A 20,938-nucleotide genomic window follows, 5' to 3' on the forward strand; every position below is an offset into this window, starting at 1 on the left:
GGGGATGAATTAAGTATCTATCTATCTATCCCTCTGGACAGGTCTAGCACACACACCTGGTGACTGCACGTATGCAGATGGTTGCAAGGAAACAGGCGGCCACGACCATCCACCCCCAGCCTCCTTCTTGGGTCACCTGATTCTTTCCCGGGCGGGGCTTCTCCTGTACGCTGACAATCATTGCTTCAAACCAATAACAGGCAGAATTGTCATCAGTGGCCGCTCCCTCTCAGAATCAGCTGCACCTTCTGAACCCTTGGATGTGTCGGCAGCAGCTTATCATGGGCCGACCTCTTTCTTTATTTTTTATCTTTGGGAGTCAGTGGGGTCTGTGATCTGAGAGATTCCTGATAGTTCCTCCTCCACCGTCTCTTCTTCTCTGCTTCCTGTTTTGTCTACACAAACACACAATAAGAGGCACACACATATTCCAGTTGATTAGTCCAGTGGTTATCAAAAGAAGTTACACAGTGGCGGGCCGTCAGGACCTGCAAAGGCCTTCTCTAGTGGCTTAAAAAATATCTGTATCATTGTCTGTCAGCTTCCTTTCACTGCTTCTCCCTGGTTGCACTGGTTTTAGATGTGCGTTTTCATATTTTACCCAATCACATTTCAGCCATTGGTTGTTGCTAGGCGCAGAAATTTACTCAGGGGGCCTTCACAAACACGTCTGAAGGCCGTGAGACATATAAGATCAGTGTTCAAGAAAGCTCTTGGTATAGCCGATCAGATCTGAGTTGTTTCTGAACGCCTGCTAGCTTGTTGTGTTGGTTCATAGTGAAAGGTCGGAGAACTCCAAAGTCTGCAAACATTTTGCTAACAGGAAAAGATTTGTCTGCCACTCTCAGCATAGAGGTAAGACCTTAACCCCAAGTCCGAAGCACAACCAATCTAATTTTTGGGCCGAGTTCATCTCTCTGAGACTTATTTTTTTCTAATAATTGTCCATCCATCATTGTACGGCGCCATTAACAATACAGGGAGTTTAACAATATGCAACCACTGTCTACCCGTCCCACCAAAGATCCACATATTTGTCAGCTGTGGTTTTAATGTGTAAAATTAACTTTTTGCGGAGCTCCAAAAGATCGTGCCTTACCGTTAGCAGCGCGCTGTAGACTGCCAACGGCATCCGCCTTCTGGTCACAAGATCAAAAGCCAAATCGAACCTTACCCCATACCAGCAGGTGGCACTGTTAGATTCATCATTGCAGGACACTTACACAAAAACTATACAACATATTTCAGCAGGAATTTCAATAAAACAAAAGTTATTATTACACCCGTTACAAATACACCTTATTATGTATTCATGTAGTTTTGCTTATTATTCAAATCAGTAATGTTATTTTCAATGAATGATGTGTTTTTTTACCACTAGGGGGCACTAAATAAAACACAATGTCCCTTACATTATTATTTCTTATGCTAAAAGTGAGAAGAGATTTTTATTTTGTAAGGCATGAATCCATCTTTCACAGGGAAAAACGGCGTTTAATTAATTCAACACAGTTTTGCAGCCTCAGTTCAATGGGAAACGTGAAAATTGATTTAGGAATAAATTAATGAAGTATCAAATTTATTCGTATATAACGCGCATTTCTTTTTACCGAACAATAACTCAAAGCTTGGGTGTATTTAAGCTGTACTATAAAAGTCAAATAATCCCACTGACCACAATCCTTAAACATTCGCTGCAATGGGAATCGAAGCCAGGTCGCGGCAGGGAGAGCACCAAATCCTAAAAACTATACCACCAGTGTTTTAGAATAGTGATTTTCAACCACTGTGCCGCGACAGACTAGTGCGCCGTGAGAGATCGTCATGTGTGTCGTGAGAGATCGTCATGTGTGTCGTGATAAATTTTGCAATGTCACTTTTTAAAATTTAAAATTTTGTAAAACATTTATGAATTATTTTCTGCAAATATTATGTCATTGTCTGCGCTGTAAAAACTGGGGGTATTATAAATTATATCGTAATTAAATACAGTGTTCAGAGCCATTTTATAACATTTTTGATTAGTGGTGTGCCGCAAAATTTTTCCAATGTAAAAACCGTGCCCTGGCTCAAAAAAGGTTGAAAAGCACTGTTTTAGAAGACATATGTGTCACAGATCAGGAACGGATACGGGACCTAATAGCGTTCGTTTTACTCAGTTTTTAGCATAAGAAGGAGAACAAGACTTGCATCCACGATCCGATGATCGTCAGCCACAGGTAGCAGATAGCAGGAACGCGGAAGTGGCACTTCCGTGTCGAACAAGGGGTAGTTGTTGGCAGCAATAAAAACAGGTCGATGGCCGGGGCGGAGGAGCAAAAACAGAAACGGGTCCAGAAAAGAGGTCGGCAACAGGTATCAGGCAGGAAACAGGGCAGGATCGTGTCGGAGAGTACAAAAGCTTGCTGAGCTGAGAGCATAGGTTCGCAGACGATCGGACGACTGTTTTTAGGAAGGCGGGAGTTTAAAAAGAGTCCAACAGCCTATCAGGGTCCGAGGCTGTTGGCGCCAACAGGGCAGCCTCAGGTGCCCCGCATCAGTAATCATGACAGACCCCCCCCACACCCCCCCCACACGGCGGACAAACAGAAATGGCAGGCGGACAGACAGGCAAATCAGGCAAGCAGACGGGAGCCTCGGACCGATCGGGCGTTGCGGGTGAAGGCCTGGAGCGGATAGAATGAGAGCCCCAACCCCAGAATTGCCCCCGTCCGCCAGTCGAAGCGAGGGTTGTGCTTAACCAGCTACGGGTGTTCCATTTCGAGCGGTTGACCGAGGGAAGGGAGCAGGTGGAAACTTATCCGCTCGGGGTGGTCTCCGGACAGTCTCATCTCCACCGGCTGTGTAATTTACGTTACCGTACCCAATAGATGACCGTCCAGAGCTTGGCCAAGAAAACTGGGGTTTGAAGGGGAACCCGCTTTAACCCCGTTCTCCGGGCTAAGGCCGTGTCCAGGATGTTGACCTCCACGCCCGAGTCCACAAGGGCGGACAGGGACTGGGTTGACCCGGGACTCCAAAAGTGGACCTGGAGCATTGGAGTTCCGGTCTGGGAGATTGGGGTGTGGACAGAACTCAACCAGACGACTCCAGCCGTCCAGTGAGCTCCCCCTTTTGACGGGCAATATGATACCCGGTGTCCTTACCCGCCACAGTACAGACAGAGACCCTCGGATAATCGCTGCTGCCGCTCCTCTACGGACAGCGACGCACAATCCACTTCCATTGCCTCCGGTGGGTCTAGTAGGATTGCGAGTGGATGCTGGAAATCAGAAGTGGAACTAATCCTTTCGGGCAAGCAGGAAAGTGGATGACTCTGGCGACCCCTCTCACGGTGACGTCCCTAGACCCGACGATCAATCCGAGCCGTGAGCGCGATGGCCTCGTCGAGACTGGTCGGCAGAGCGTGGGACACCAACTTGTCCTTCATGTAGTCCGCCAAGCTGAGGAGATAGGCGTCCACTAACGCCTCCGCGTTCCAATGACTCTGGCTGGCTAACATCCGGAAGTCGATTGAAAAGTCGGCGATCGTGCGCTTTCCCTGGCGTATGTTCATTGGTGATCTTGACACATCGGCTGAACAAGATCCCGTGTCGAACACCTTGAGGATCTCCTGGGCCAGGAGATCGAACAAGGAACAACCCGCGGAACCCCATTCAAATTCTGCTGTTCCCCAGAGTCGAGCCCTTCCGAACAAATGATTAGTGGTGAAGGCTTCGGACGCGAAGTTGCGGGGTTGTAAATCAAAAATGAGCCGACAGTTCACTAGGAAGGCACGAACCTGGGCAGGATCACCACAGAATTTCTCCGGGGCGCCCACTGGCGGCTCTGCCGCTCCGATGGCGGATGCGTTCGTGGACGGGATGGGCGGGGTTTGCGACGGCACGGCAGGAGGAGCATTCCCCGGGGGCGGGGCCGATGCGTGCAGCAGACTGGCAAGCACCTCCGAGAGCGCGTCAAGCCATTGTTGCTGGCGCTGAAGCAACTGTTGTTGCCGCCAGATCAGCTGAAGAATGGCGGACACTTCGCTCGACATCCATCGGACCTCCCCCTCAGTCCGACGTGACTGCTGCATAGCGGAGGGAGTCTCCGTCTGGCTTCGATCAGGACTTGTAAGAGCGTTCGCTGGGTCCCTTTGCTGGTCGGATCGTTCTGTCACAGACCAGGAACCCAATTGTGTTTGTTTTACTCAGTGTTTATTAAGAAGGAGAACAGGACTTGCATCCACGATCCAATGATTGTCAGTCACGGGTAGCAGATAGCAGGAACGCGGAAGTGGCACTTTCGTGTCGAGCGAGGGTAGTCGTTGGCAGTGAGAAAAACAGGTTGATGGCCTGGGCGGAGGAGCCAAAACAGAAACAGGTCCAGAAAAGAGGTCGGCAACAGGTATCGGGCACGAAACAGGGCAGGATCGTGTCGGAGAGTACAAAAGCTTGCCTAGCTGAGAGCATAGGTTCGCAGACGATCGGACGACTGTTTTTAGGAAGGCGGGAGTTGAAAGAGCAGAAAGAACAGCCAATCAGGATCCGTGGCTTTTGGCGCCAACGGAGAAGCCTCAGGTGCCCCGCATCAGTAATCATGGCAATATGAAAAGGTGATGGCTATTATCTCATCTCATCTCATCTCATTAGCTGCACCGCTTATCCTCAGGTGGGTCGCGGGGGTGCTGGAGCCCATCCCAGCTATCATCGGGCAGTGGGCAGGGGACACCCTGAACTGATTGCCAGCCAATTGCAGGGCACACAGGGAGCGACAACTCGCTCGCTCGTTCACACCTAGGGACAATTTGGACTGGCCAATTCACCTGAAATGCATGTTTTTTGGAATGTGGGAGGAAACCGGAGTGCCCGGAGGAAACCCACGCAAGCACGGGGAGAACATACAAACCCCGCACAGGAAGGCCGGTAGCTGGATTTGAACCCACGCAGGTGCCGCACACACGCTAACCACTGCGCCGCCTTGCTGGGTATTAATCTCATTATCACACAATTTTTATTAATGGTATCAGAGACGAATGTTAGAGGATATAGAAAACAGAAAGTTGTCCTGAAAGATATAAATAAAGGCAAAAGAGAACGACGAGGTAAATAACACGTTGTGTAACCAAAAAAGAGGAATATACAAACTACTGAGACCTAACGTTACTTAACTGCACTATTTTTGTTATCAATTTTTTTGCCCAGCATTTCACATCGTTTAGTTTTTGCTGCAACAACATGGCGGATAATAGCCGTCGTGTTAGCTCCCTATCGGTAAGCTAAATTTTAAAAAAGATAGATACAAATTTCTTGGCTTACGAGCAGTTAAAGACATGCACATTTATATAATGTTTTTTAATTAACTGTTCAAACAAATGTTGTTTTTTGATGAATGGAGTCTTTCACCACTAAGAGAAGCTTAAAACACACAATATATTTCGTACTGTTTCTAGCTCAAAACCATACCATTTACTCAGTGGACTTTGCCCCTTCTCATTCAATTTCACTGCTTTTAACACTTCAGTGATATGGAAAAAGGTGGGACGTCACTATTTTAACCAGAAGAGTGTAACACTGCATTTACTTTGTTACAACCTGATAAGTTACACACTTCTCAGTTGAAATCCGATACTGTGCCAACCAGCTCGGCCAAGAAGGGGTCAGTGGGTTGTATTGCAGCTTATCACCTAGCACGTGTGAAGGCGTGCTGGCCAGCAAGTCATCCCTTTGTCATTATGCAACAGACTTCGAGCTAACAAGCTGGAACGGGATGAAGGTTTGTCGACATACACAAATACTGACCCGTGCACACCTTACAGTGAAAATGTTGTGAAGTTGGACAGCTGTGGTCACGCCTGTCTATTTGAAGAACAACGGCACATTTGTGTTTTTTACTATCGACCCTTTGCACACGCGACCCAACCATGTGACGACAATGTGGAGGACGACAGTAAACCGTAGTAAACAGTACGTGAGGCCAGTATACAGTAGACAACAACAACAACAAAAGCTACACCATTCAACACCATTGGCAATGACTAGTCAAACCAAAATTGTGTGGCTCACCTTGTCGGAAAGCAAAAAGAGCGCTATATAGAGAAACTAAGGATACCGTTAGCAGGGTTAGCTATCAACCCATACAGTCTTCCTCCTATCATATTCACAGATCTAACCGAATCTTCCGTCCACACCATCTGTACCACTGTATTGTAAACGGAGTATTCCCCTACATAGGTGCTGATCTAAAAGCTTATAAAAGTCTGGATGCTTACCAGTTCTTTGTAGCTGGTATAAGTTGCTGTGCTCCGTTGTAATGAAAAATACGACCCCCGGCATGAAATGTCGTTACTAAAACGACTTAATGTGTTAATTTTGGGGGAATGAAATAGAATGAAATAGAATAGTAAAGCATGGGGCATTTGCACCTTGTATTTAAATCACTTTTGAGCATGTTTAAAACATGGTATTTATTTTGGTGAAATGACGGTTCCTCTTCTCAACGTTCGTCTCTCATTTCCTTCATTGGTAATTTTGCAGTTAATTCCGGCGTAATAAGCTTTAGGGTAGAGCATATAACAGCTGGTTAATCGCAATAAAAGCATCTTGTATACGTAATATGAAATGGTAACGGTGAGACACTAACGTGGATAAGTAGCACTAGCTTACTTATTATATTAAATGTCTTTGATGTTGCGGCACGGCAGATGAGTGGTTAACGCGTCCGCAGCACAGTTCTGAGGTCATGGGTTCAAATCCAGATACCAGCCTTTCTGTGAGGAGTTTGCATGTTCTCCCCGTACTTGCGTGGGTTTCATCCCACATTCCAAAAGTATGCATTTCAGGTTAATTGGCCTTCCAAATTGTCCCTAGATGTGAATGAACGAGTGAGTTGTCTGTCTCTGTGTAGCCTGCAACTGGCTGGCAATCGGTTCGAGGAGTCACCTGCCCACTGTCGAGGACAGCTGGGATGGGCTCCACTTGGGTGCTTTTGGCCTTTCGTCACAGATGAGAAATACACAAACACACACTTAAAGGGAATACAGCAGCAAAGCAGATACAGTGGCTTGCGAAACTATTTGGCCCATTTGAACTGTGACCTTTTGCCACATTTCAGAGTTCAAACATCAAGATATAAAACAAATTTCTTGTGAACCGTCAATAATAAGTGGGACACAATCATGAAGTGGAACACATCACCCCAGTCTACCAGTCCAGAGGCACTGTCCCCGATGTTCACGCGATGTTGCAGAGGTGTGTCAACCATGACACGCCCACAACATACAGAGCCTTAATGAATTCCGGGGGGATCTCATCGACCAACTCAGTGACTTGAACCCCAGAGATATGAGAGACCACCTCAGAGCCCCCCAGCCATGCTTCCTCGGAGGGAATACGTGTTGGTGGGATTGAGGAGGTCTTCAAAGTACTCACCGATACACAATGTCCCGGGTCGAGGTCAGCACTGCTCCATCGCCACTATACACGGTGTCGATAGCACACCTCTTCCCCCCCTAAGGTGCCAAACGATGGACCAGAATTTTCTCGAAGCATCTCGAAAGTCGCCTTACATGGCCTCGCCAAACTCCTCTCATGCGTGAGTTTTTGCCTCTGCAGCTGCCGAAGCCGCATTCCGCTAGACTAGCCGATGACTGCCAGCTGCTTTCAGAGTCCCACAGGCCAGGAAGAACCGATAAGACTCTTTCTTCAGTTTGACGGCATCCCTCACCGCCGTTGACCACCAACAGGTCTGACGGGTCTACCTTAGGGCCACAGCTCCCATCAGCCGCCTCGACGACAGAGGTCCACTCGGACACGATGGCCCCTGCCCCCCACGGGACATAGGCAAAGTTCTGCCGGAGGTGTGAATTGAAACTCGTTCTGAAAGGATATTTTGTTAGCCATTCTCAAAAGACCCTCACAACACGCTTGGGTCTGCCGGGTCGGACCGGCATCTTCACCCACCATCGGAACCAACTCACCACCAGGTGGTGATCAGTTGACAGTTGACAGAAATATTCTACTAATCATCATTGCAGCTCCTTTTGTTGCGAGTGCACGTTTGTGAAATTCTTAGATGCGCTCAAATTAACTCTTACTTTTCCATGTTTTTGGGGTTTGGGTAGGCATTTGGCCTGTATTTGAAACCACCCTTTTCTTACTTTCACCATTTTAATCCTGAAATAAAGAAAACCACAACCATGCATGTGATATCACTGTGTCCACCTCCCAAACCCGCCCAGCCTCTTTCCCTTCAGCATAAACACTGATGATAAAAGTAAGATAAAGATAGGCACGGTGGAAAAACATATATAAAGGCTCTTTAAACTCAAGATGGGAATTGTTAACACATTATTATATTATTATTAGAGATAATATTTAATTTAAAACTTTTTGAGGACAGCTCAAACTACGCATCCCACTTTTGTGGCAGTTTGAGGGGGCCGGCTTCTATGCAAGTATATACGGTAGTTTATACTAGTAAAATGCTACTTTTGGTGTCAGTAATCTGAGAGGTCCCAACATTTTTTCTTAATCAAGTAACTAGTAATATTAACTAATTACTGTTTTTCAATAACGTGCCCAACACTGATTTATGCCCGATCCCAAACTCAACTTTCTAGTGTCATTAACTTTTCTGTGCACTCTGAATGGACTGGATTTTTGTGACAATTTCCACATGATCCTCATGTTTCGACACTGGTCAATGTACATTAGCCTGCATTGCACATGTTCAAATAGATGACCAATGTTTAACCACATTTATCACACTAGAGACTAAGTTTGCATTACTTACTGTATACAGTTTGTGCGTTAAATCTGCGTTACAGTAACAATTGAATAGTTTTGATTGACGTTTTAACTACACTGAAGTAAGCAGGGGCCTAACCAGAGCGGGGTAGGGTTGGGCAGTGCCCACCCGCAAACACGCTCTGACCACCTAAAGAAAACTGGATGTGGTGAGGACAGTCAGAAAAAGTTTTAAAAAGACCAAAACAGAAAGAACCAAAAAAAAAAAAAAGAATATAAAAATAAAAAGGAGAGAAAAACATATTGAAATAAGAAAAAAGAAACAAACGAATAAATAAAAAAAGAAAACACAATAAAGAACAATAAAAGAATAAAAATAAGAAAAAGAGGAAAAACAAGAACTAAGAAAAGGCTAAGAAAAAAGAAACAAAAGAAGAAAAAAATCATAGAAGGAAAAAAGGGGCAATAAAAGGAAGAAATAACGATGCAACCAAAAAGTTAAAAAGGAGGGGAAAAAGAAACAAAAGAAGAAAAATACAGTAATTAAAAAAATGCAGAACAAAATCAGAAATAAAGCAGAGAAAAAAGAAAAAAGCCAGGGGGAAAAGAATCATAAGTAGAAACAAATAAATAAAAAAGGGAAAACATCTTTTATTCTACCAAAATATAATAACATTCCTTTTTTTTCCCCTCTCCAGTTAACTTTTAACTCAGTTAAAGTTATTTATACTAAGCAACTTTAAACTGGAAATCGCTGCATGACACGACAAACTGATAAAAATATTGACTTTTCAGTACAACAACAATAAAACTACAAAATGCAAAAATAAACTATACATTTTTTAAAAAAGGTAATCGTTCAACACATCCCTGAAAAACACTGGAAGCAGTGTTGTGCAAGAAATTTTGAGCAGTAATAGTAGTTGTGCCCCTCTGTGCATTTGATATGACAAGCCACCCCCCTTAACCCCCACCACGAAACTGAGGTCTCTGTTTGTAAGTATGTTACAACGACATATAGCATACCTGTCAACCTGTACGTTTTTGCCGTACAAAGTACGTTTATTACGCAATTTAAGACGTGTACGACGTACAAGAAAATCTGTACAGAAAAACGCAAATTTGTCAAATATTGGTACCATCCGGTATACACCAAATATCACGGAACGGCAAATCAATCAAGTCAAACGAGTTCGCCGCGGTAGCCTCTCTTGGTATCGTTTTTTTTTTTGTTGCAAACGAAGCGAGCGTTTGATGCTACTGTGCGCATGCGTCTGCTGCTGCAGTGCCTAATTTCAACTCCCCTGCAAAATTCTCCCCCCTCGCGTGAACGCGCATTCTGCTGCGCTTCCGACATTAGCAATCGTATTCTATATAATAAGCTTATTAAAACAATACAGCTATTGTGGGAAGCGCAGCAGAATGCGTGTTCACGCGAGGGGGGAGGATTTTGCAGGGGAGTCGAAACTAGGCACTACACCGGAAGACTCCTCAACAGCTGCAGAAGTGATGTTTTGCCATTTCATCGCAGAGCACAACATACCTCAAAAAGTTGCCGATCAATTCACAAGGCTTATGAAAAACATGTTTCCCAGTCACAAGGCTGCAAAGGTTTGTATTTTCTGTTCCTGTTAAATAGTCTGTTTGTAATTCAAAATTCAAGCATCAATGGTTGATATTGTGGTTTGGTTTACAAAATAGAAATGCCAACTCATTTTTTCCTCCAAAAATATGTTTATTTACAAATTTAAATTTAAAGTGTTATTAAAGGATATTTTAGTTACGTTGATAACAATTGTTCCTGATTTTTTTATTTAATTTTTATTTTTATTTTAAAAAATGTATTATCAAGAATATGTACCGAATGTTAGAACGAAACACATGTACAATATAACATGTTAAACTACATAGATAAACACGTTTGAAAAACAAATATGGTGTAAGACTTTTTTGTATTTGTAAGGGAAAATACGACCGTTTGTGAGTGCATGGAGCCGTAGAGGTTGACAGGTATGATATAGCAAAATGTTAGTTACATGATGGACAATCTGAGTCCTAACACATTTAAAACATAACATGCTAACTAAACATAAATAACAGAAAGTGACGAATAACTTACATCAGTTTCTGTGTATCATGGCTCTAAGGAGCAGAATCTCTCGACGCCTTTTGCCGAACCGTCAGTGTTTTCTGCAACTCTACAGTACAAGAAAACCACGCAGATGTGCTTAAACTCAGGCGTGCGTGTGCAACCTGCAACAATACATTGTAGTCGCGTGTGTAGGTTGCGCCACGCATATTGACCAATCGCTCACACCTTTGATAGAAAAAAAAAAAAATAACAGATGGAAAACAAGTGAATGTTGTACCGAGAAATGCACCGCCCGCGCGAAATGCCCCCTTGTGCAAACGTCACTAATACGACGTCGCATCTAATTTTTGGGGAATGTAATAAAACAGGGGTGCCCAACATTTTGCAAGCAGAGAGCTACTTTTTGTTACTTATGAGAGCAAAGGGCACCACGTATGATGTGTATTTCTAAAATAACAACTTAGTAGTCTAAAATTTACATAGTCGATCACTAAAATAAATGTATTACTAGAAAATCACAATGACCCAGCACTGGGGAGCTATGTTCAGAACAGGTCTGCGGGCTCCTCAGCTGTTCTTAAGGGGCAACATGATGCCCGCGGACACCATGTTGGATACCACTGTAGTAGAACAATAAAGAACGGAGCATGTGCACGGTGTATATTCCCTTTTGAGCAAGTTGAAAACAGTTGGGGGGGGGGTTTTAAGGGTTATTGATCTATCTTCGTTATTCATTATCCATTATCCGTTATCGGTCAGTTCATAATACGCTACAAAGCCTAGGAGCCGGGACACTTACTCTCAGCCAAAAGGCCAAGCTAAGGTCCTAGCCCTAAAGCCTTGCTGCGATCATTGCGAATGCACCGTTCCCGGAGGTACTGCTATACCGGGCCGATGCGTGGAGTGGACAGAGCAAGCTCATATTCCATCTCCGAAATGCAAAAATCAAAGACAGTGAGATACTACACTTGATCTTAGCCAAAAGGCCTGACACAGTCTAAAGAAATGACGCCTGATCGTCTGAACATTGGTGTCCCATTTTATCTGTTGAGAATTTTACAGTGCTTATCAGCATAGTAAGCTTATGGTAGATCACGTAAGTTTTCAATACATGTGATATTCAGAAGATTACTGTTTTGAATACCTGGTTAACTACTATAAAAGCAACTTGTTTACACGTCCATCAATTGGTAAGAAAAGGCAGTGTCATTTTGCCAAAGTAAATGATTTAAACTTGCTCAAAAATGATTTTTAACAAGGCAGGGGAGTCAAACTTGTTTTAGCAGGGGCCCACATGCTAAAATAAAAATTCACGGGGGTCGGACTAGGACATTAAAGAGAAAAAGAGGAAAAAAGAAAGATAAGGAAAGAATGAGAGCTAAAAGTGGGAGAAAGAGAGAGAGAGTGAAAGAGAGAGAGAGAGTGAAAGAGAGAGAGAGAGTGAAAGAGAGAGTGAGAACAAGGGAGACAGGGTAGAAGAAAGAACGTAGGAGAGACAAAATAAGAGAGAAAGTGTGAGAGAAAGAAATAGCTGGAAAAGGAAAGAAAGAAAGTGATAAGGGAAGTGAAAAAGAGGGAGGGAAATATCTATAAAATGAGAAAAGAGAAAAAAGACAGCGAGAGAAAAAGAAGGAACAAGAGTGAGCATGAGAAAGATAGAGGGAAAGAAAGGGAGTAAGAAAAAGAGAATGTGAAAAATCTTAGGAAAGAGCCAGAGAGCAAAAGAGATAAAGGAAGAGGAAAAAGGACAGACAGGAAAAAGGGAGAGAAAGATAAAAAAAACAGAAAAAATAAAGAGCAAAAGCGAAATAGATAGGGAGAGAAAAAGAGAGAGAGAGAGAAATTAGGAGCAAGAAAGAGAAAAGGCTAAAGAAAAGATAAAATGAGAGAGAGAGAGATAATACAAAGAGAAACAAATAAGAGAGGGAGATAGATAGATAGAGATAGAGAGAGATAGAGAGAGACAGAGAGAGAGGGGGATGAGAGAAAGAGAAAAAATGAACGAGGAAGAAAGAGGAAAGGCTAAAGAGAGAAAAAGTAAAAGAGGGAAAGAGGGAGAAGAAGAAATAAAATGAGAGGGATAGAGAGAAAGAAAGAGGGAAAGAGAGAAAAAGACATAGCAAGAAAGAGAAATGGAGTGAGAGTGAGTAAAAGGAAAAAGAGAGGGGGAAATATAAAATGAGGAGAGAGAGTGAAGAAAGAGAGGGAAAAGGAAGAGAGAGAGTGAGCGAGAGATAGAGTAAGAGAGAAAAATAAGGAGCGAGAAAGAGAAAAAGCTCAAGAGAGGTAGTTAAAGGGAGAAAAATGGAGAAGAGAAAATTAAAGAGAGAACAACTAATTATGTGGTTTCAATGCGAATTAACTGGTGATTTCATTAAATTAAATTTAAAAAGTGCAACTATTCTTTCAAAATGTATCAGTTTTTAGCATATTTCTTCCAAAAACAAATACTGTCGCAATACAATTTTCACACAAGGTTGATAAAATTAAACTGCAACGTTTTAAACGCACAGGTGAAAAATGGAAAGAATGTTTTACCAATCAGAATGCAGGATGCGAAGTGTTTCTGGCATCATGATTTAAAATAGTGTGATAATGAGATAAGACCTATTGCCTTTTCCTTTGTCAGTTGTTCCACTGGTAGTATAGTGGTCAAAGTCAGCAGGCTCACTTTCTTTACTCTGGTTCAAATACCGTATATTCGATTTGTGACTTTTGAATGTCACAAATATGATTATATACCCAACTACTTCGAATGGTTGTGCATACTTATAATTACTGTATGCATTACCGAAGTTATGGTGAAAAAAACCCAAAAACATTGTTTATTTATTTTAGCATTTTTGAATGGGCCTCGCTACTTCGCGGTTCCACGTTTGCGGGTTCAGAGCTTCGCAGGTCTAAATAATAATAATAATAATAATAAAATAGAATAATTAAAAAAATATTATTTTTTTTAAAAGCCTTTTTGAAGGGGTGTAGCTACTTAGTGGTTCCACGTTCGTGGGTTCAGAGCTTCGCAGGTCTAAAAAATAATGATAATAAAATAAAAGAATTTAAAAAATAGAAATAAAAAAACAAATTTTAAGCATTTTTGAAGGGGTGTTGCTACTTCGCGGATTTTCACTTTTCGCAGGTGGTTTTGGTCCCCATTAACCGCGATAACCGGAGAATAACTGTAGTCCATTATCTTGCTGCTATGGGTAAAAAAAAAAGCTGATCAAAAAATAAACATAATAAAACAGTGCTTTATGGTTACTTTGCGTTGCCGTAGTTTGTATTCTGACTTGTGACTTTTAACACTTGTTTTCGGTAGCACACCAAGTCTTATCAATTTGGTTCTAAAACTCACACAAGTAAAGCAAAATAATATATTGGGTCCTCATTTAAGCTCTAAATTGGATATTTAGCATTGTAGTGTTGTTGTAGTTGTATTTTTGTATTTCCATTAAAGCATTTTTTCAAGTATTTCTGTTGTGTTTTTGTAAAATTACCGCAGATGTATTTTGTAGTATTTCTCTAGTGTTTTTGTAGTATTTATGTAGTAGTATTATTCTAGTAACATATTTGTAGAAGTATGACTTTATTTACTTTTCTGTATATTGTCGTTATACCATATTTGTTCAGCAGTCTGAATCAAAAACTCTGGCGGGCCACATGTTGCCCAAACCCTTTAATGACCGTCAAATAAATGCTCAAAACTATATTCGTACATTAGGAAACTTATTTTATAACAGGCATGGTCCCAGCACTTTTTTACATTGTCAAGCACATACAAATCCTTACATAACAACAACAAAAGAATGAACATGTTAGCATTATGATCGAAGCAGTAGGCCACATGAGATTAATGTACCTTAAATTCAGGGTTTTTCCTGCACACAAAAATTGGAGCTTGTCATTTTCAGAGTGCCGTTTTTCTAAGAATATAAGGCGCACCTTAAAACCACGATTTGGTCAGAATTTTGAAAGTGTGCCTTGTATACCGTAGAATATGGTGGCGGTATACAAATTGCTGACTAAAATCACATCACAAAATTATATGCAATGGGAATTTAACTCGAGTAGTGGCAGTGAGAGAGCCAACACTTTACTTTAGAGATGAAATACTAAAAGGCATTCCCGCTCATACCATTATCACACCATTTTTTGCATAGTACATTATTATGGATTAAACCAGTGGTCTCCAGCCTTTTTCAAGCTTCAAACTACTTTTTGTTACTAATTAGCACAAAGGACACCTTGATGGATATAATTTTTTAAACGAGCAACTTAGCCTGAGGGCTTGTTAAATAGCTAAAAATTAGCTTGATCGCTAGCTAGAAAAGTAAACAGGTAAAAAACAAAAAGGGAGCTAGATAGCTAGCTAAAAAAGTAAAAACTCGAATAAAGTCAGAAAGTGAAAATAAAGTTAAATAGCTAGCTGAAAAGGAAGCCAAAATTTAGCTTAAATAACTAGCAAAAAAAAGATCAAATGTTGCCTTTTCCTTTGTTAGTTGTTCCACTGGTAGTCTGGTGGCGAAGGTCCATGCACTCACCTTTTCTACGTTGGTTCAATTCCTGTTGCATATCATAGTTGCGACTTTAGTGAGTTAATGTCACAAATTTTATAATATACGCTAAAACTTTGAATGGTAGTGCATACTTATAATTGCTGTATGCATTACTAATCTTATTTACCTTATTCTGCGGTATATAAAGCGCACTGAGTTATAAGATGCACTTAAAATTTCTTGGCTAAATCTGGGTTTTTAGTTGCGCCATATAGTCTGGAAAATAGGGTACTATAAGAACACGTGCTAGTAAATACTTTACTGAAGGTACAACTGTGGCCAGGAAAAAGCCTCAGACATTTGTATAATGTTAACTATAATTATATGTAGTATACTTGATATTTTGTAGTTAAAATTTTCCACATGCCCGCATTCAGGACAAACAGACACAAGAAAGCAAACAATAAAGTTATATAATCACAGGAATTTTTAAATACAAGAAACCGGTCGTATGTAAATTCTGATAAAAAAAAAAAAAGCAGATTTTTTTTGTTTTCCTTCTTCTAATTTCAGTACGTCACGATGTTGCATTGAGGGAAAACCATTTTTAACAGTATCGCAACATCGGAGGTAGTATAGGCGCCACAAAGGTGGGATTGTATAAAAAAAGTGAGGCTTGGGTAGGAAGATATGATGCTCTTCTCACGGCATTAGATTGAAACTATTTTTTAGTGTACAATGGCTACTGCATACATGGAAGAAAGGAGTGGGGCAATAATGTGAGTTTAAATAATAATTACTGTACTTTGCAAAAGTATTGGCCCATAAAGAACATTTTGTCACATTGCTGTATTTCAGGCTTCAAATTCAAAAACTCAAATTGTTGTCTAAAAATCAACAACATACTAGACACAATCGTGAGAAGAAACTCAATACAATCAACATTTTATATCATGCAAACAAATAAACCGTCGAAAAGTAGGTATTTGCATAATAACTGGCCCCCTTTGAGTTATTACTTTGTACCAGCTCCGTTTGTCGCGATCACAGCCACAAGTGTTTTTGGGTAAGTCTATAAAGTTTTGCACATCTTGAAACAGAAATATTTGCCCAGTCTTCCTTACAAAACAGCTCAAGCTCCTTAATGTTTGATGGTGATAGTTCCTGCACAGCATTTTTGAGATCTTTCCACAAATGCTCAATAGAATTGAGGCCTGGACTTTGGCTTGGCCATTCTAACACTTTTCTATTGTTAGTTGTAAAACATTTCGTTGTAGATTTTGCTTTATGTTTCGGGTAATTGTCCTATTGGAAATTGAACCTGCACCCTATTCTCAGATATCTTGCAGATTCCAACATATTTTCTGCCAGCATCGTCCTGTTTTTGGCTCCTTCCATCTTCCCATCAGCTGTAGTGATATTACCAGTCCTTGCTGAAGAAAAGCAACAAAGCATATTGCTGCACCACCATAGTTGACAGTGGGGATGATGTTTCGGGGTGATGTGCAATGTTACTCTTACCGAAACGCTTTGCATTTAGCCCACAGAGTTCAATTTTGGTCTCATCTGACCAAAGCACCTTGCACCACGTTATTTGTGTCTCACATGTGGCTTCTTGCATACACCAAAAGGGCCTTTTTATGGTATTCTTTCAAAATGAGTCTTCTTGCCACTTTTTCATACAGGGCAGATTAATGAAGAGTAGGATTAATACTTATCTTATGCACAGATTGTCCAACCTTAGATGTGTATCGTTGAAGGTCATCCAATGTGATCATGGGCTTCTTCGTTGCTTCTCTGATTAGTTATGTCCTTGTTTGGGCCGAAAGTTAGAGGGTCAGCCAGGTCTTGGTAGGTTTATAGTAGTTTTATGCTGTCTCTATTTTGATAGTACTGCTTGCACAGTGCTTCAGGAAATGTGTAAATGTTGCGAAATCATCTTGTATACCTATCCTGTATTTTCCACAACTTTATCACATACCTGCCAGGTGTGTTGCTTGATCTTCATAATGCTATCTTTTCTTCAGTGTCTCCTTTCACAGACCTGAGCCCATCACAGAGCAGGTGCATTTAAACAAAGATATAATAACACACAGGTCCACTCTGTTTGCCGGTGTTTGTCATTCATGTTGACCTTGGTTGATTGAGACGTCACCAGGGAACATCTGAAGTCAGTTGGCTGAGGTGACAGACACGGGGTCAATATTTTTGAAACACCTACTCTTCAGTTCTTTCATTGTAAATATCATAGAAAATGTTGAAATTATTTGGTTCCCCTTCCTGATTGTGTCTCACATATTTAGATTTGTATTCCGTTTTTTAGCCTTCAGTTTGAAGCCTAAAAAATGGGAACATGACAAAAAGCTAGGGGGCGTGAGGCATTGGGTTACTTTTCGCTAGGCACTGTATCATCATCATCGGTTAAGCAACTCTCAAAACTCATCCCAATTATCTTTTATGGCTCAGCTACCAACCATTCTGTTGACATAACAGGAAAAAGACAGTGAAGTGAAAAAGGGAAAAGTCAATGAAGTCACAAACGTGAAAGCATGGATGAAAACAGATGGTGTCAATGCAAGTGATAAGGTAAGGGTTGAAGGCCATGCTCACAAAGGCAATGAACAAAACTCCCCAAAAAGAAAAAACGATGAGAACTTGAGGATACGGTTAGCTAGTTTTTATCAGTTTCTGGCTGATGGTTAACTTGGGTGAAACCTTTGAAACGTTCTGCTAACGTTGAAAAGGGATTAAATTAGGGGTGAGGCTAAAGGAAGCAAAATGCTGTTTTTTCCATACTGGCTGTTCTCTTACTTGGAGGTAACTTTTTTCCTTTTACCGGATTATAAGTAGCACCTTAAAACACCAAATTAGCCAGAAATAGAAATGTTCGCTTTATAATCGGTTGCGCCTAATATACCACAGAATACGGTAAATAAAATTGGTAATGCGTACAGTATTTATAGTTGGTTATATTATTTTAGGTTACTACACAAGGTTTTATGGCATGTTTGAGAAATTAATCAATGATGATCGCCAGCCCAAATCACAATACATTAAATGCAATGAGATTTAAACCCTGGTTGTGGTGGTGAAGGGGCAAAAACTTTACCACTAGAACACCAATGTTACAGATAACATGCAAAAAGGCATTACAGTTTATCTCATTATCACACTATTTTTAATTGCAGTACCAGAAACACTGATTTGCATAGTTCATTCTGATAGGTTGAACAGTCTCTCCACTTTTTAACCCGTGTGTCAAAAGTGTTGCGTAGGACATAAACAGAAAGTCTTACAGAGAAAAATACAATACAAGCCCTTTTTACGTACATATACATATTAAACAGAGGTTACTGACACACAAATAAGGAAGTGGAGAGAGTTCTCCGCGTAAATCAGTGTTTCTGGCACCATGGTTAAAATAGTGTGATAATAACATAAGCACTAAATGATGGTGGCCTAGTGGCAAAGTATAAGCGCCTTCAATGCCACAATCCAGGTTAGAATCCAGTTCTAAACAATTGCAATTTTGATCAGCGATACTTAATTGACTCATACTTGCACTAATATATGCCATAAGTAACATAATAGCTCTTACTGTAGTCTAACTTTCATGTTCCTTTAAAGCTGTGCCTTGTGTTTGAAAAATATATAACAAACAACAACTATTTGGGGTTGTGCATAATAGTGTGGAAAATATGGAAACAGGAACTGTTTTTGGCTTACGGGTAAGTGTTAAAGACAACAAAATTGACAATAATGGTAGTGGTATCTTAGTGACTCCATCCTAGGTGGCGAAACAAAAGACGTTCTGCTAACGCTAACTACCTCACTGTTATTTTTTGGGTCAACTATGACAGATGTCTCCAACTTTTTTGTAGCTGAGTGGTACTTTTTGTTACCAATTGGGGCAAAGCGCACATAGTTTGATATATTTCTAAAATAGCAACTTAGCTAAATGACTTGCTAAAGCTTAAAGGGTAGGTAGCTTGATAGTAAACTAAAAGGTACAAAGGTGAAAACCTAAAAGGGAGCTAGATATATAGCTAAAAGATTAAAAAGCCAAATAAATAGTCTGATAGAAAGCTAAAACAATCTAGCTGGCTACAGGTAGCTAGAAAGGAGACCAAAATTTAGCTTGATAACTAGCAAAAAAAACAAAAAAAAACTGGACAGCATTGGAAAAATGTATAGATCTAGATAGCTTGCTAAACAGCTAAAAGGCAGGACGGTAGCTAGCTGCAAAGCTAAAAAGGTAGGCAGATAGCTAGCAAACAAAGAACTGAACATTTTTATTCATTCGTGTTACAAAACCAATGAATTGGAATGTAGTTTTTTTGTATTTCTTTCAAAATAAATCAATAAAAAGATGAATAAATATGTTTGTAAAATACATAAATAGATGCTCATTCTATTCTTTTAATTAATTGCTTAAAAAAAAAATCATCAATACTTGAATATATTTTATTGTCCATGAAGCCCATGAACTGGAATTTATTTATTTTAATTTCTGAAATAACAATTTGTTATGTTATTACTATTTTATTACAAGTATTAAAAATAGAGTAGACTCAGTTACAAAAAAGACATTTTACTTTAAAATCACTATGACAAAAAACTGGTGAGCTTAGGGGGCACCCTAGTGAACGTGGACATGTCGTGGAGACCCCTGGACTATGATCTCCAACATTGTTACTAAGCCCAGTATGTGGGAGTAGCAATTTTGAAGTTTGAGGGCTAATGCTAACCGTTACTGAGGGGTTGATACAGTGATAATTAATACTAATTAATTAAGGCATTCGAAAAATGGCTAAGGACTAAACAAAGAGAAACGTAATAGATGTTAATGATAACCAACTGTTGGTGTTCCATCCAGCCATCCATCCATTATCTGCACCGCTTATTCTCAGTAGGGTCACGGGGGTGCTGGAGCGCATCACAGCTATCTTCGGGCAGTGGGGACACCCTAAACTGGTTGCCACCCAGTCGTAGGGCACTCAGGGACAGACAACTCACTCGCTCATTCACACCTAGGGACAATTTGTACAATGTTCTTGGAATGTGGGAGAAAACCGAAGTGCCCGGAGTAAACCCATGCAAGTACGGGGAGATCATGCAAACTTCACACAGGTCCCCCGCGCTGCCTGATTCAACATTTTTAACGTGTCAGTAGGAATTTTAACATTAGAGCAGATAAACTGCATTTTGAAGTGTGACACAATAGATTTTTTTTCAAACTCAGGCAAACATTGAAGGCCATGTTGTTTTTGCAGATTTCTACCTCCTGGTTTGGTAACTAGATTAGCTTTTTAAGGACCTGATAAATAATTTTTAAAAAATTGTGGCAAGCAGACATGGGCTTGTACAACTTTTTCATGGCCAAAGTAAAGCATTTTTTAAGGACTTTCAAATTATTTTTCCCCCAGTACTATTAAAATAAGAAATCCAGGTCCGATCAAAGGAACGAGAGCCTAAACCTTAGTTTCAAACCCCAACGCTAGGACCAACCTGGTTTTGCAACCTAAAATCAGTTTAAGACCCTAACTTCCTGCCTAAACCCTACCTCTACATCTAATCTGTAAACTGTAACCCTAGCCCTAACCAAGGTTCATCTTGTAACCCTATCT

General features: G+C 40.9%; 1 protein-coding gene and 1 pseudogene across 2 annotated transcripts in view; both read right to left on the reverse strand.

The window, feature by feature from the left end:
- LOC148353468 (monocarboxylate transporter 12-B-like) overlaps positions 1-11,236 on the reverse strand; it is a 29,780-nt gene extending 18,544 nt beyond the window's left edge. The window contains exons 1-2 of one of the 2 annotated variants that reach the window (XM_088351807.1): positions 10,846-11,236; positions 57-395 (exon numbers count right to left, since the gene is read on the reverse strand). In XM_088351807.1, the coding sequence (XP_088207933.1) occupies positions 57-181 (125 nt within the window). In that variant the 5' untranslated portion in view covers positions 182-395; positions 10,846-11,236. Of the gene's footprint in view, positions 1-56; positions 2,502-10,845 lie in introns of those variants that run through there. The other variant, XM_088351808.1, reaches the window with a different exon arrangement.
- A 435-nt stretch (positions 11,237-11,671) lies between these two features.
- Positions 11,672-11,815, reverse strand: LOC148353469 (U2 spliceosomal RNA; annotated as a pseudogene).
- Between the last annotated feature and the right edge of the window lie 9,123 nt (positions 11,816-20,938).

The sequence above is a fragment of the Urocampus carinirostris genome, chromosome 13 (genome assembly GCF_059441175.1).
Source record: "Urocampus carinirostris isolate Australia breed hairy pipefish chromosome 13, RoL_Ucar_1.0, whole genome shotgun sequence".
NCBI classification, from domain to species: Eukaryota; Metazoa; Chordata; class Actinopteri; order Syngnathiformes; family Syngnathidae; genus Urocampus; species Urocampus carinirostris.